Source organism: Prionailurus viverrinus, chromosome X (assembly GCF_022837055.1).
Source record: "Prionailurus viverrinus isolate Anna chromosome X, UM_Priviv_1.0, whole genome shotgun sequence".
NCBI classification, from domain to species: Eukaryota; Metazoa; Chordata; class Mammalia; order Carnivora; family Felidae; genus Prionailurus; species Prionailurus viverrinus.
This window is the reverse complement of record NC_062579.1, coordinates 3,882,440-3,897,343: the sequence shown is the minus strand read 5'-3', so window position 1 is coordinate 3,897,343 and position 14,904 is coordinate 3,882,440. Positions and strand designations below refer to the sequence as shown.

The window sequence follows — 14,904 nt, the reverse complement described above, 5'->3', positions numbered from 1 at the left end:
ATCGGGAAGCAGGCCGTGGAGGCCGGGCCCCGACGTCACCCAATCTTTCCAAATGGGGCAGGAGGACCCTAGCTCTAGGGAAAACACAGAGGGGTACAGGTGGCTTTTGGTTAGATGGGTTGAGCTTTCAAAAAGAAACTTTTCTCCTCCTGTTAGAAAAAAAGTGAAGGGTAAAACCAAACATCATCATAGTCCACGAAATTAAAAATGTTACCACAACATGAGTGTTAGACACACCGACCCCCGTTAGATGAGCCACGAGAAGTAACGCTACGTGAAAATACACACAGGGCTTCTAGTTGTGGGAGTGCTCTTTTACTCACCCTATCCCGACGACTTGCTATTTCTGCTTTAATTTGGTACGGGTCGTACTTTGTATTTGTTGAATATCCAGAGAAGGCTAAACGGAAGGAAAACATTTTATTTTATAATGGATCCTTCAAAATAAATAAATACACACAGACAGGAACTTCTGAATCAACAATTAATTCTAAGTCTCCAATTTACAAGTTGGCACCGGCTCATAAGGAATTAACATTTCACAGCCTCAAATCTTCACGTCTGATTTCTGCATGTGGCCCTTCTATGTGATTCCACACGAGGCAATGCATGGCTATCGGTAAATCAAAACTACTTCGAAAGCGAAATTACTCGGGTTAAAAACCACAGATACGCTCGGGGGGTGGGGGGGGGAGGTGGTTATGATATGGAAAACTGCTCTAAGTAGATAAATAGTACATACAGGATGAATCCGTTTTTGCTTCCTTTTCAAACGCATATACACATGGATGTCACTCGAAGGACAGAATCCCAAAGCCACCTGTGGTTATCCTCAGTGGTTTCATCACAGAAGGTTTTCTTTCTCCTTTCTTCACACCTGTATTCTCCACATGAACGATTTTTGGCATGAGAAACAACTAGTAAAGCTCTATAAAATAAAAACGACGACTTTCTAGCAATGTGTCAGCAGCTGGCAGGCCCGAGAAAAAGCTGTCCTTCCACGCCGCGTGCTCCGGGCCAGACGCGGCACCGTTATGAACAGCCGGGACCTGGCGTGAGCAGGACGCGAAGGCCTGTTGAGCTGTGCGCCGAGCACGGTCAGCCAATTTCCGGTGGTGCGGACAGCGAAGAACCTTTTCCAGGGATTCCGCAGCCGAGCAGTTAGTGGCCGCTTCGAACTTCTATCACCCCGTTCACCTCCCTGCGCTGCTGTTTCCTGATGCTTCCGTCTCCTCTCTTCAGCTTCGGAAGCCGTCGGCCCCTGTGCCGGAGTGACTCGTCTCTGCCCCCACCTTGGCTGGCGGCGCGCGCCCCTGTCCCCGGCTGTGGCCAACCCCGCACCGCTCTCGTCTGCGTCCGGGTTATTCCCACTGATTCCACCTGCTCAGAAAGCCCATCGGCAGCGCTGGCATCTTTCTCTTCACCCCTCTGCTCTGGGAGCTGAAGGCTGCCTGTCACTCGGATGACTGGGTGCCAACCGCTAGCGACTAGTTCAAAATCACTTCCTGACTTTGCATCAGAGAGGACGGCTCAAAGTCATCAAGGGGCTTACACAGCAAGATTGTTTAATACCCTCAATTAGAACTGCATCCAAAGGTAGTGTGAGCAGTTCAGAGATCTCTTAAAAAACAGTTCCAGGGGCGCCTGGGGGGCTCAGTCGGCTGAGCGTCCGACTCTTGATTTCGGCTCCGGTCACGATATCAGGGTCGTGGGATCGAGCCCCACATCGGGCTCCAAGCTGAGCATAGGACCTGCTTAAGATTCTCTCTCTCTCCCCCCCCCTCCCCGCCCCTCTCCCCTGCTCGTGTGCTCCCTGTCTCTCTAAACTAATAATAAGAAGAAGATAGTCCCTATCACGGTCAGAATTTCAAACCATTAGAATCTACTAGAAATAAATATCCGGAGGAGCTAAGCATTTGCCAACTTTATCTCAAATGTTCTTAGAATCGTAATCTCTTGAGGACACGGAGTAAAATACTTTTAAAACAGAATTCTTTCTGAGACAAAGAGTATCTATTTCCAAATCCTTCGACTTCCATCTTGACTGACTTCCTTGGCTTCATTTAAGACCAGTACTGAGAGCAACGCCCCAAACAAAGCCCTTAAGAGTCAGAAATCATCTCTACAAAACCCCTACCTTGAACTCCCAGGACTTAAACGTTCCCCCCGACCTGAGGTAAAGGGACTTCCACTTGGATGCAGATAAGAAGCAAATGAGCCCAAGGCTCGCTGACTGCTCACCCCCACGTGGGTCCACCTGTCACCCTGCGTTTGAGGGAGACCACGCCAACGGCTGCCACCTGCGGTCGTTCCCACGTGGGGCAGAAAGTAACTCTGGGTTCCCAGAGTCCGGGGAAACTGACAACAGCGTTCGACAGCAGTTAACGTAACGGTCTGAAATCGTTGCCACAAAAGTCCTCTTCTGCGCAATTTCACAGGGAAAATTAGCCGACAGACTTGAAATAACAGGATACGGCTAGACAAATACACAGCCACCAGCCCCCCAGCTCTCCTTCCTAACTAACAGGACCCTCGGCTCGCTGGGCGTGCACCCCTCCCCTGGGGGAGACTCAAGGTGTACCGAGTCCTGGAGGGGGAGCCCGATAGAGAAATGGTATCCCTGAGCCACCGAATGCACCCATGGGGGGGACCCACCCCACCGCTGAAGGGCTCTTATGTGACAAGGAGCGGGTCTTTTCTGTGACTTACGGCTGAAACCATCCCAAATGATAAAACGGGGTTTCCTTATGCAGACAGCATTCACGTTAGCTTTGCTACAGTCTCTAAAATTTAAAAATTCCAGGACTGGGACGAGGGAAGAGGCAACTCAAGTACCTAAAAGAGTGAGTCCATTTATCTTCAAATACGAAGGAGCATCATGAACACTGGCATAACTTTTAATAATGTGATTTAACTTGCAAAGCCAAATCCTTAGTTCCTGACATCTGCCGGTAGGTCTAATGGAACCCATTTCTGGAGTCCAAGGAACACCTCAGGGCACCAGCCTCCATTTTTCACGGCGTGCACTCCACGACATTTAAAAAAAGAATCGTGCCTCTGTTAAGACACATCTCCAACCTCAAGGTTTATGATAAATACCAGACCTTCGCCTCTGAAGCTTTCTTCTCTCTTGAAGACTTGAGTGGCCACAGCTATTAAACAGCTTAAGGAGCCCACTCAGGCATACCGTAGTGCTTTGGGTAACACGAAAATCAGGTTACAGTCTAGCTGGACCACAGCGACATCAACTCTTGGAAAATCTTTGTGAGAGACGATGATCACGTCTCCCCACTTGAACGAAGACTAAGTTTCCAGTGCCTTGATCTACATCAGTCAAAAAGGGACCTCGGTCTGAATCTTGGGCTCCTGTGGGCCAGATGCCCCAGATTCTCCCATCAGATTAGCTTCTCCAACAAGAGAAGGAATGGACCCCGGGCTCCCCAGTGCCCATTGTCCAAGAGGTGAGCGTGGCCCGTGCATTTAGCACTCATGACGCTGCAGACCCCAGGACTTATTTTGGATTTTGATTTTCCAGGGTAGGGTATCGAAAAGGGAAAACACGTCTGCTGGTGCGTCTGTCTCTGTCTCCCTGTTTCTCTGATACACACAGGCCTCCTCTGTGCTGTGGGAACCTAAGATCACCCCAGGGGGGTAACATGCTTTGAAAGACCAGTAGTCCTTCTCCAAAGACATCCTCTGGGCAGACTGCCCCTTAGGACCAGGTGTGCACCTCCAGGCATCGGCACCACGGGGAGTTGCTCAAGGAAGCCAAAAGAACCCTGGCAGACAGGATGGCAAGCCCTGACAGTTCCCATGCTGACAGGTACTAATTACCAGAGCAGCGACAAAGGCATGCATGTAAGTAACCCAGGCCAACAAATGGCATGACATTTGTTTTTAAAGGCACCATAAGCAAAGGAACAAAAAATATCAAACAAGCCCACTCAGAGGCGACCTACAGAAGTAACACAAGATCCCACCAAATTCAGACTGAGAGTTCTCTCAGAAATGCTCTCTAGGGCAGACTAGGGGATTATCTCTCAACAGACATAGGCTCTGCAATCGCCTTTAAGATTGAGTCTTGCCAACTAATACCCGTGAAAAATGCTGCGTGTGATCCATTTTTCCCCTGCCAGCTCCAACACGCTTACCCACGAAGGAAAACAGAAGGCTGAATGGATGGACTGTGGCCATTACACTCCCCTAGGTAGTAGAGGAGAAACCCCTCTCCTGGGTAACCAATGGAAGGCCGTCTTTGTGGGACGGGCCTAAAGCCTCAGAAAGAATGCTGGCAAAACTGATAACCGATAAGGTCAAGCTTCACCACCACCTAACCCAGGAATTCAGGGTGGGTCAGCACTTTCTCACGGGAGATTAAGCCAGCTCTCCCAACCACCCGAAGATACTTTTGGTGCAGACTTTTGGTGGCTCCTAGGAGCCAGAGGCACAAAGTCATATTCCTGCTGCCGGAAGAGACCGTCACAGTCAATCCAGACCGATGGATTCTCAACTCTGGGATTCACCTGGAAAGCTTTACCAAAAAAAAAAAAAAAAATGTCTGGCCCCACCCGAGGTCAAGGAGATCAAAATCTCTGGGAGTGGGGCCCAAGCAGCAGTTTTTAAAAGCCCCTCAGGAGATGATACCCTGTAGCCAGGGTTCAGAACTACTGGTTTCGACCAGGGGTTGGGAAATTTTTTCTGCAGAGGGCCAGAGAGTAAATATTTTTGGCTTTGTGGACCGTACAGTCTCTGTCTCAGCTCCTCAACCCTGCCATCGTAGCTTCTATAGACAATAGGTAAGTGAGTGGATGTGGCTGCGTTCCAATAATACTTTATTTATAAAGAGCCAGAGTGGACAAGATTCAGCCCAGAAACCACACATAATTTGCTGACCTGTGGTTTAGACTGTAATTCATCCCATGCAAGAATTCCTTCCAAAAGATCCTGCAAATGGTCATAATACTTCATCTGAAGGCACCTAGGAGCTCAAGTTTCTCAGGAAGACTGAAAGATTAACTCTAGCATAAAAGCGTCTGACATAACAAATGTATTCAGTGGGAAAGGCAAAGAGATGAGCACATTAGAATGAAGAAAGTAGGGCAAATCAAGACCGAACTATCTTCTTCCTCTAAATGAGATATCAATTCACTCTTCACCCGAGAGAATTCTGCTCACTGCATGAAATAAACGCGTGGAATCGAGACAAATCTTAAAATAGGCTTGAAAAAAGAAAAAGACCTCCCTGTTTCTACCTCTAGATGTGAGCAACGTTAATAATTTAATGTAGCTCCTCCTGGCTTTTCTCTCTGCTTTGTGGTGGGGGGATAACACACATAAAGAGAAGCATACAAAACAATGAATGAATGCAAAGCAAATACAAACATAACCACTCAGGTCAAGAAATACAAAGACCTCCAGTTCTTAGCATTTTCTGTTTTCTTTTTTTTTTTTTTTTTTAATTTTTTTTTCAACGTTTTTATTTATTTTTGGGACAGAGAGAGACAGAGCATGAACGGGGGAGGGGCAGAGAGAGAGGGAGACACAGAATCGGAAACAGGCTCCAGGCTCCGAGCCATCAGCCCAGAGCCCGACACGGGGCTCGAACTCACGGGCCGCGAGATCGTGACCTGGCTGAAGTCGGACAGTCAACCGACTGCGCCACCCAGGCGCCCCTCTGTTTTCATTTTTTATAGTTACAATGAATGCGGCAAGAAATTCCTTTGCTACAAAGATTTTAACAAAACTCCTTTGCCAGCAAAACAAGACATGAAGAAAGTAGGGGAACACGACAGGATGGAACTGTGGAAGAGAACCGGTGTGCTCAAAGAGAACGAGCCCACTGCAGAACAGCTCCGTCCCCGGGTTCTACAAACAAAATGGGCCCGGGTCCCAGGCGGCTCCCAGAAATAGAGTAGGGTAGGGTTTTTAGCCTCACGGGGACATGTACGCTCAAATCCAGCAAGCGTCTGCTTTTGCTTTGCTCAGGGACAGAAAAAGGTCAAGGTTTGGATATTCTTAGATACCAGATGGCCCAATATTGACACAAAATCTTTTCTCTCCAGTGAATGGAGTTTTATTCCGGTGATTTCCACAACTCAGGGAGGAATCTGTGAAGGGGGTAGGACAGATGCACGTCATTTCCTCCCGCCCTCCTGCTCCAATATTAAAAATGGCTGTTTTGGGGGCGCCTGGGGGGGCTCAGTCAGTTGAGCGTCCGACTCTCGATTTCAGCTCTGGTCATGATCTCATGCTTTGTGAGATCGAGCCCCACGTCGGGCTCTGTGCTGACAGCGCAGAGCCTGCTAGGGATTCTGTCCTTCTCTCTCCGGCCCTCCCCTGCTTGTGCTCTCTTTCTCTCTCTCAAAAATCAAGAAATGAACACTTTAAAAAGTGGCTGTTTTAGTTAATTCCTCTGTTCCCCATCAATGCCTAACTGTTCCCTACAATCAGCCATTAGGGAGACAGAAATCGTGTCCCCAGCATTTGGGACATACCAATACCAGGTGCTAAGTAAGTATCTGTTGGAAACTAGACGAATAGTTTAGCAATCCTGCCATGGGCCACAAGAAAGCCAAGACATAGAAAGTGCTCTGCCTCCCACTCGCCCCTCTGAGTGTTGCAAACTTGCCAGAGGCCTTGTCAATTTATAATCGGTCTTTACTTCTAGATAAGTTGAACAACAGGAGGGCAAAGTGTTTCAAAAACACAATTAGCTCCTTTGAGCTGCCTCTTCCATGCCTAGGAAACAGTAGGCAGCACTGAAGGCTACATGCACAAACAGATCTGGGTTCAGATCCCAGGTCTGCCATTTACTAGGCATGTGACCTTGAAGAAGTAACCTCGCCTCCCCAGTATTGCTTCTCACGTGTACAACAAAGACAGCATCGTGTGCTTCGTGATGTTGCAATCCGAACGATGCACAGAAAACTCTAGCTCACTGAATACTGGTTCATTTGGCTTCAAGTCACTGCCGATGAAGGAAGTAACGAGAAACGGGTCCAAGTGTTATCCCGTTCCCAGTACCGGAGCAAGGAGACGCCTCCCTGCTTTAGAGGACTAGCAATCTGGGCTGTGTGAGACCGGTGTGGTCAGAGAGAATTCATTTGAGTCACTAACAGAGTTTTCGTCATCGTAATTAGTAGTTCAGGTTAAATGGCAAGTTGAAAGAGCTTGGTCCAAACCCCAGGAGCAGCAGCAACCTGGTGAAGCACTTGGATTAAGTCCGTTACGATTCCATGTGGCGTCTTATCCCAGATGAGCCAACAGGCCCCAGCAAAATCCACCGGCACCTCTAGCCCTTCATGAAAACAGGCTGGCCCTATCTGGCCCCCAAGGCCACTTATACAAGTGGATGCAGAGATTGTGTCTACACAGAGACTTCTAGCAGGTCAGGATTCTGATGGGCCTGGTTCAGAGTGTCAAGGGAACACCAGAGTCATCTGCTTCCTCTACTGAAGGTTTCTTCATGCACCACGCAGGACGGCATCTTGAGTAGCTCTTTTTTACTGGGCATTAGGAAAATTCTGTGGAGCACAGGAAGGAATATTACCGAGTGCGATTTCCTACATGCCCAAATGTCAAAGCCCACGGAAATACAAAAACTGATGGTGAGGGATATCCCATCGCTACAGGGCTACAGGTTCTGAATGCTCTTAATCCAGGGGCTCAGCTTTGGCCCGGGATTCCTCCCTCGCCTCCCCCAGGGCTGGGTGTGGAATCCAACAGGATGCGCCAAGGTCCTCCTCTACTTGCACCCTCACAGGCTCGGGTCCAGAGGCCCCACGTTCACCACGACCGAAGTCTCAGCTGCACTGGTCGTAGGCAACATGTAAGAAACATCTTCCCTTGCTGCGATTTTTCTCTTCAATCACTGGAAGAAAGTTCCTGCCAAATTTGTCTGGTCTGTCCTTCCCCCATTCCATCCGTAGACGAAAAATCAACCGGAGGGCCTTTGGAGATCTAATCAAACTCAACCATGGAACAGATAAGGTCCCTAAAGGCTACTGGGAAGAAACATTCCATTAGGTTGAATCATATGAAACTGCCTATATTCAGCCCTTTTTAAACTACAGAAAGAACAATTTTCTATGGTTCGGCGTAGCTTCTACTAAGTAACTTTCGAAAAGACTTAAGATCGCTAACCATAGGCTCTCAGGAACAGTTGTAAGCCACTGGTGCAGCTAGGCGTGACCTCGCTGTACCAACACCATGGGCTTCTAATCCTATGAGCTCGCTAGGAGAGACCATATGCTGGGTCATAAAAGTCATCTCAATAGATTTCAAAACATTGAAATCTTACATAGTGTAGTTTCTGACCACAATGGAATTACATTAGAAATCGGCAACATAACATCTTTCAAAAGTCCCAACAACTTGCTTTTAGAGAACCCAAAAAGAAACAGCCAATCTGGGTTGACTGAAAATGAAAACACCAACACCTGCGGCATGCAGTTAAAATCGCACTTGGAGAAGAATTCATACCTTTTAGAGGTTAGGTGAGAAAATAAGAAAGGTCTAGACTCAATGGTCTACGTTTCTACTTTAGGAAGCTAGAAAAGGAAGAACAGAGTAAAGCCAAACTAAGAAGGAAAAAATAATAAAGAGAAATCAATAAAATAGAAAACAGGTAAGAAATAGGAGGGGGGGGAAAGCCAGCTCATTATAAAGACAAATACAATCAACAAAAGTTTGGCTACACTGAGGAAAAAAAGAAGACACAAATTAGGAACATTGGGAATGATAGACAGGACACCACCTAGGAGTGTCTAGATCTTAAATGAACCGAAAGGGAATTCTACAAACTTTATAAACTTGACGACCAACTTTATAAACTTGACAACTTGGCTCGGCAGTCGGCAAATCTCCCTGCAGGCCAAATCAAACTTGTTACCTGTGTTTACACTTTATCAGAACAACCCACACACATTCGTTCATGTATTATCTCTGGCTGCTTCTGCATTATAACAACAGGGTTGAGTAGTTGCAGCTGAGACCTTGTGGCCCACAAAGCCTACAATATTTACTACCTAACCCTTGGTAGAAAAGTTTGCTGACTTTCGGAGTCCATGAAATAGACGAATTCCCTGAAACACAAATACTAAAACTGATTCAAGAAGAAACAAACAGGGGCGCCTGGGTGGCCCAGTTGGTTGGGCGTCCGACTTCGGCTCAGGTCATGATCTCACGGTCTGTGAGTTCGAGCCCCGCATCAGGCTCTGTGCTGACAGCTCAGAGCCTGGAGCCTGCTTCAGGCTCTGTGTCTCCTTCTCTGTCTGCCTCTCTGCCTCTCATGCTCTGTCTCTGTCTCTCTCAAAAATAAATAAACGTTAAAAAAATTTTTAAAAAAATAAGAAACAAACATCTGAGTAGCCTTATAACATTGAATTTATAGTTCCAAACACTCCCACAAAGAACTCAAGATCCAGATGGCTTTTCTGGTGAATTCTATCAAATTCTATCAAATACCAATCCCACACAAACTCCTTCCAAAAACAGGAGGAGGGAACACTTCCCAATTCGTTCTGTGAGGCCTGATACCAAAATCAGAGAAAGACATTATAAAAAAAGAAACTATGGAGATAGGAAACCAACCTCTAAAAATTCGCACTGAGCTGAGCACTGCGTTCTGATGAACAGTTAAAACAAACCCCCCCCCCAAAAAAAACCTAATAGATATCAATATCCAAAGAACAAGAGATAAGACAAGCTGGAAACAACACAGCATTATACTTGGGTCCTGACCTTCTCTCGGGACATGTGATAGCACTGTCTTCAGTTCCTGTTACAGAGGGGAACCCCCACCCCTCGCTTCCCCACAGCTTGTAAGGCGTATTCACCTTCAACAGCAGCTGCAATAAAAAAAAGACCTATGGCCCCTCGGCCTTAACTCCATTCTGACTCGCAACACAGAACAAAGCTCTGACTGTGTCTTTATTATTCGCCAGAGCCAAGTACCTGGCAACATGGCGGCCACGTCACAGGTTAAGGCTTCCCGTGTCTCAACGAGACTCAGGTTGTTATCACACAAAACCTAGTCGTAGCACCTCCACGCATTCTTCCCGAGCTCACGGGCACCCAGAACGGTCACGGCCGTGTGCACCTGTGGTGGACTGTTAAGTGTGACAGCGCTGTGGGGAAGAGACTGGCTCAAGCAGTGACTGACTGTGTCGGTAACGAGCTGCTTTGGTTTCTGAGACGGGACCGGGCTCCTTCAATACCTGAGCATCCGCCGAGTACTAATGAGATGGGAGCCCACGTCCAGTAACCTCTAAAACGAAGAGGGATTCCTTTTGAGAACACCAGTGCGCAGCCATCGGAGGCGGGGAGTCCCCCCGATCTTCTGGGTTACGCTGAGTTCCTCCGCCTTCAGCGTGCCGCCCCAGAAAGGACTCTACAGAGGGACAGGTGCTTGACACACGTGATGGCTCCCGAGTCTTTCCACGCAGGATCAACGAAACCACTGCGCGGCCCTCCCGGGGATCACCCCTAACACGCCCTATCGGTGGCGGAGGGCTCCGAGTGAAGCCCTTTTCCGCACTGACAAACACGAGACACGAGGTCGTTTCGTGCCGCCGCCTGAAAGCTGCTTGTTGCTTTTCTACCCTCCCCACCTGAATGTGATGCGACGAGGGCAGGGACCTCTGCCTCCTCAGGCTCCGCTGCATCACGGTGCCTGGGCACAGGGCAAGCACTTGGTAGATACCCACTAAAGGAGTGGCTAACGGAAGACACCCGATTCCAGAGCAAAATACCGACGACCTAACGATACGCGGTTAGAAACTTTACGGAGCCGTCTTGCCCGAGTCAAGTTCGGTGTGTGCAGTAAGCCGGCGGAGAGGCGGCTTCCGAAGCCGCGCGTTACCCACGGGGGACAGTCAACTCACAGCTAGTGTACGAGCGGCTGTCGTCCTCACACATTTTGTGCAGCTGCTGGTATTCCTCCTGGGCCAGCTCGAACCGCTGCTGCTTAATCTGGTAGATTTCTTTCTTGGCATTGAGAGCCTCCTGGGCCACGATCAAATACTCCTTCAGCATCCGTTCCTGCTCTCGCCTCCACTGTTCTCTGGGATCCTCAATCTGGGTAAGCTCTGAAATTAAAAGGGCGAGAACGTAAGTGACTTACAAGTAAGGTCTTGAGGTTGACCAACAGTCACGCAGTCACGTGACTGGCTGATACGAAAATTAACTCATTGGCGGGATGTACGTTATGGAAGCGACCTCATAACGAAGCTTCCTGAGGCGTGGAACCCCTGCCGTTTGTAGATCCACAGTTGGAACGAGAAGAAAACTCTAGGGATACGAAGAAGTTTCCCGCGGAGGAGACGATACCAGACAACTGTTCACACTGCGAACAAACATCGGCGGGGATGAACCCAAATGAGCTCTCCGCTGTCAAACTAATGGCTACTCCCAACCTTCTGGTCACTGACTTCTCTGACCCAGAATGCCCTATGACCTGGCTGCTCCCCTTCATCGGGCCTCTGCACCAGACCTGCAGCCCCTCTGTGTTCTTCGCGAACTTCCTTGTCTCCTCCCACCCATAAATCCCACCCCCCCCCACCATCTTCCACTCCGGCTTTCTCACTCTCCGTGGGAGGCGCATGCCTCCCTCTGGCTCCAGCCTCTCTCCTGAGTTCCCATTTTTCTTCCGGCTGCCTCCTAGGTAGATCTCCACCCGGACGGAACCAGAGGAATTCTGAGTCATTGTCCGAGGCAGAACTCATTCTCACATGGCGCCCGTTCACCACCAAACCCTCAACCGACGCCAACAGGGACACAGCAGTCACCTGCTTCTCCTTCTGCCCCCTCTCGATGTGAGCAGCATCATCCAGATCCACCCACTTGGCCAACCTGGGACCCATCCTCAGAGAACACCTGCTCTTCTCCCTCACCCAGAATTCTCTGCGGGCCACCAAGAACTGGTGCTTCCTGCCCCCTAGAAACAATCGTGGCTGACGACATGCCCTTCTCTCCATCTCCCCTAAGTTCAATCAGATCCTCACGACCCCTCTCCGAAACCACGCAGGCGTCCTGCCTCCTCAGTGCGCTCACCAGAGTCGCCTTCCTAACTTGGCTTGTGATTCTTTAACACACGAACGTCTTTCAAGGCAATATCCTCCTCATGACGCCGGAGTCCCGAAACTAACTTGCCAGCTTCACTCCTAGTTTCTGTCCTCCCCCAACCAAGACGTCCTCGAAACAGGCTGAATTTTTCCGAAGTCTCCATCGTTGGAAATGCTTGTCTGCATTTGTTCGTGCTGCTTGCGTCCTCTTCCGCCCCACCAGGAAACCCTACCGTCTTCTGAGTGCCTTTGCCAAAGCACCTCCTTTCTGAAGCCTGCCCCGCCCCTGCAAGCACGTAATGTCTCTCCACGACGGCTGGGACTGCAGTTCTTGGCACTGGGCACGTGACTGTTTTCACATTTCTGTTCCCCCCCCCCCCCCCCCGCCAAACTACGAGCCCCTCAAAGGCAGGCACGGAGCCTCGGTCATCATTATATTCTCAGGACCTTTTCCTTCATCTGAAACCCAAGGCAAAGCCATCACTAACTCCTGACCGCAGGAGCACCAAACGAGCGGCAGGAAGGGGAGTCTGCTCCACAGGCAGGGGACAACGGTCCCGAAATCAGAGCCTGAGACTGAGGCGGCAGACTGAGCATAAGGGCAAAACCCCCAGACTCGGGAGACGCTCCCCTCCTCCACCGCCACAAATCTCCTAACGGGGAGATGTCAACCGAAGCGTTGCCCTAAATCAAACAAAAACTGCAAAGCGGTGTCCCTGTTCCAAATTTAGAGACCCCAGGCTATGGTGGCTCTGTTACAACCATGACACATTGGTAAGTACGTGCAGGCTGCTGGCACAGGAGTGCAGAGTACAGGAGTACCCCAATCTTACACAAACATGCAAGATAATTCATTTAAAGCGGCTTGGGGAGCTCCCCTCTATTTGTGAGAAGGGGTGCTGCCTGATTCACAAAACATGTAATAAAGCCAATCAGATCTTCATAAATAAGTAAAACAGAATAAAGTGTGCTCGGTCAGCTCTACGGCAACAGCCAACAAGGTGGAAACAAGCCTAAGTCCAGCAACTGATGAGGGGATAAATAAAGCAGGACCCATCCGCACGATGGAAGGTCATTCGGCCACGACGGGGAATGAAGTGCTGCTTCCGGCTACAGCGCGGACGGACCTCGAACACATCCCGTGGGGTGGAAGAGGTCAGACGCGAAAGGTCACACAGCGTAGGATCCCATCTACGTGAAATGTCCAGAAGAGGCAACTCCAGAGAGACAGAAAGGAGATTTAGTGGTGGCCAGGGGCTGGGAGGCTGGAGGGGAGAGGGGGAGTGGCTGCTAATGGGTTCCAGGTTTGACTCTGGGGGAGGGGGGTGGAATGTTCTGCAACTAGAGAGGGGCGGTGGCTGTCCAACAGTGAACGCACCAAACGCCGCTGAACCCCACACTTTAAAATGGCTAATTTTCGGTTTTGTGGATTTCACCTCAAAACGGTTAAAAAGTAAATTTTATGTCATGTGCTCTTTACCACAGATACACACACACATACCCCCCCCCCCCCACACACACACACATGCACACACAAGAGCTTGCTAGGATGTTTCAAGTAAGTTCTCCCTTTAAACCCCCTTCCTTCGACACCCACCGTCCCTTTCACACTGCCACTCTAGGCCCCTACTGGACAGCCTCTCCAGGCCTCAAAAGCCCCCACTAGACGATAAGAAACCAAATATAACGACAGCGATCAGGGTCCTGACCGAGTCCCAGAGCTCACGTTCAGCAGGCCCAGGACGGGGCCGAATCACATCTGTAATTGCCGGGTGTCGCCGACGCCTGTGTGTGGCAGTGAGACCCGCTGCGGCCCACCAGCACTGCCTGCACTCTGTCCAGTGCCCCGGAGGGTCTTGGGAACCTTGAAGGTGGTCAACCAGGGTCCCTCTGGTCCCTCACACCCTACTGCCCACCTGCACGGTTCCAATTTAATATCTGACTCTCTGGGTGCTGTGCCTTTAAAGAGTTTTAAAGTTGTGCTATGAAGAGTTGGGTTCTGGGGAGCAAGTTTTCTGGAATGTGCTGTTTGGCCCTCCATGTACAAACTATTGCAATAATAATAACCTTTCTTGTTCCTGCAAGAAAAAAACAAAAGAGTTGGGTTCTCTGAGAGAGGAGGCGGTGTGATCCCGGAGCTGATGTCTTCACCAGCATCACCCACGGTGCTGAGTCACCCCACTTATACTCACAGTGACTGGAAGAAAGTCCACGGTGACTACTCAGTTTTTGGGTTCAAGGCCACGTCTAGAGCGTCGTGTGGAATCCTTGAGGTGCGCACTGGGTCTCACTTTGGGCCCTGTGTCCCCAGGGCCAGCACAGAAAGGTGCTTTAAAACAGTCGCCGTGACAGTGAGCAGGTGAGCAACGAATGCCCACAGCAAAGAAGGGGGCACACAGGGATGAGCAAGTTGGGTTTACGAGAGAGGCGAGCCAGAACGGGCCCAGGACCTCAGTGGCAGGCTGGCTTTCCAGAAAGATTGTGTAAGGCAGATGCCTCTGCCATTCAGTAATAGCACCTGGGCCCGGGGAGGCCAAAGATTGATGAGGAAGCCGCAGTGAGCATGTGCCCGGGCCCACGGTGCAGCGACCCCCACCTGCGGGAACATCCCGCATCTGCGGGAGCGGCCCCCACCCGCGGGAGCATCTCTCACCTGCGGGAACATCCCTCACCTGCAGGAGCGGCCCTCACCTGTGGGACCATCCCTCACCTACGGGAGTGGCTCCCACCTACGGGAACATCCCTCACCTGCGGGAGCATCTCTCACCTGTGGGAACATCCTTCCCCTGCGGGAGCGGCCCCCACCTGCGGGAGCATCTCTCACCTGCGGGAACATCCCTCA

The 14,904-nt window shown here is 50.0% G+C and overlaps 1 protein-coding gene across 1 annotated transcript in view; it reads right to left on the bottom strand.

Moving 5' to 3' along the window:
- WWC3 (WWC family member 3) overlaps positions 1 to 14,904 on the bottom strand; it is a 119,027-nt gene that overhangs the window by 59,277 nt on the left and 44,846 nt on the right. Inside the window, exons 3-4 of the mRNA XM_047843928.1 lie at positions 10,884 to 11,087; positions 324 to 400 (exon numbers count right to left, since the gene is read on the bottom strand). Of these exons, the coding sequence (XP_047699884.1) occupies positions 324 to 400; positions 10,884 to 11,087 (281 nt within the window). The remainder of the gene's footprint in view (positions 1 to 323; positions 401 to 10,883; positions 11,088 to 14,904) is intronic.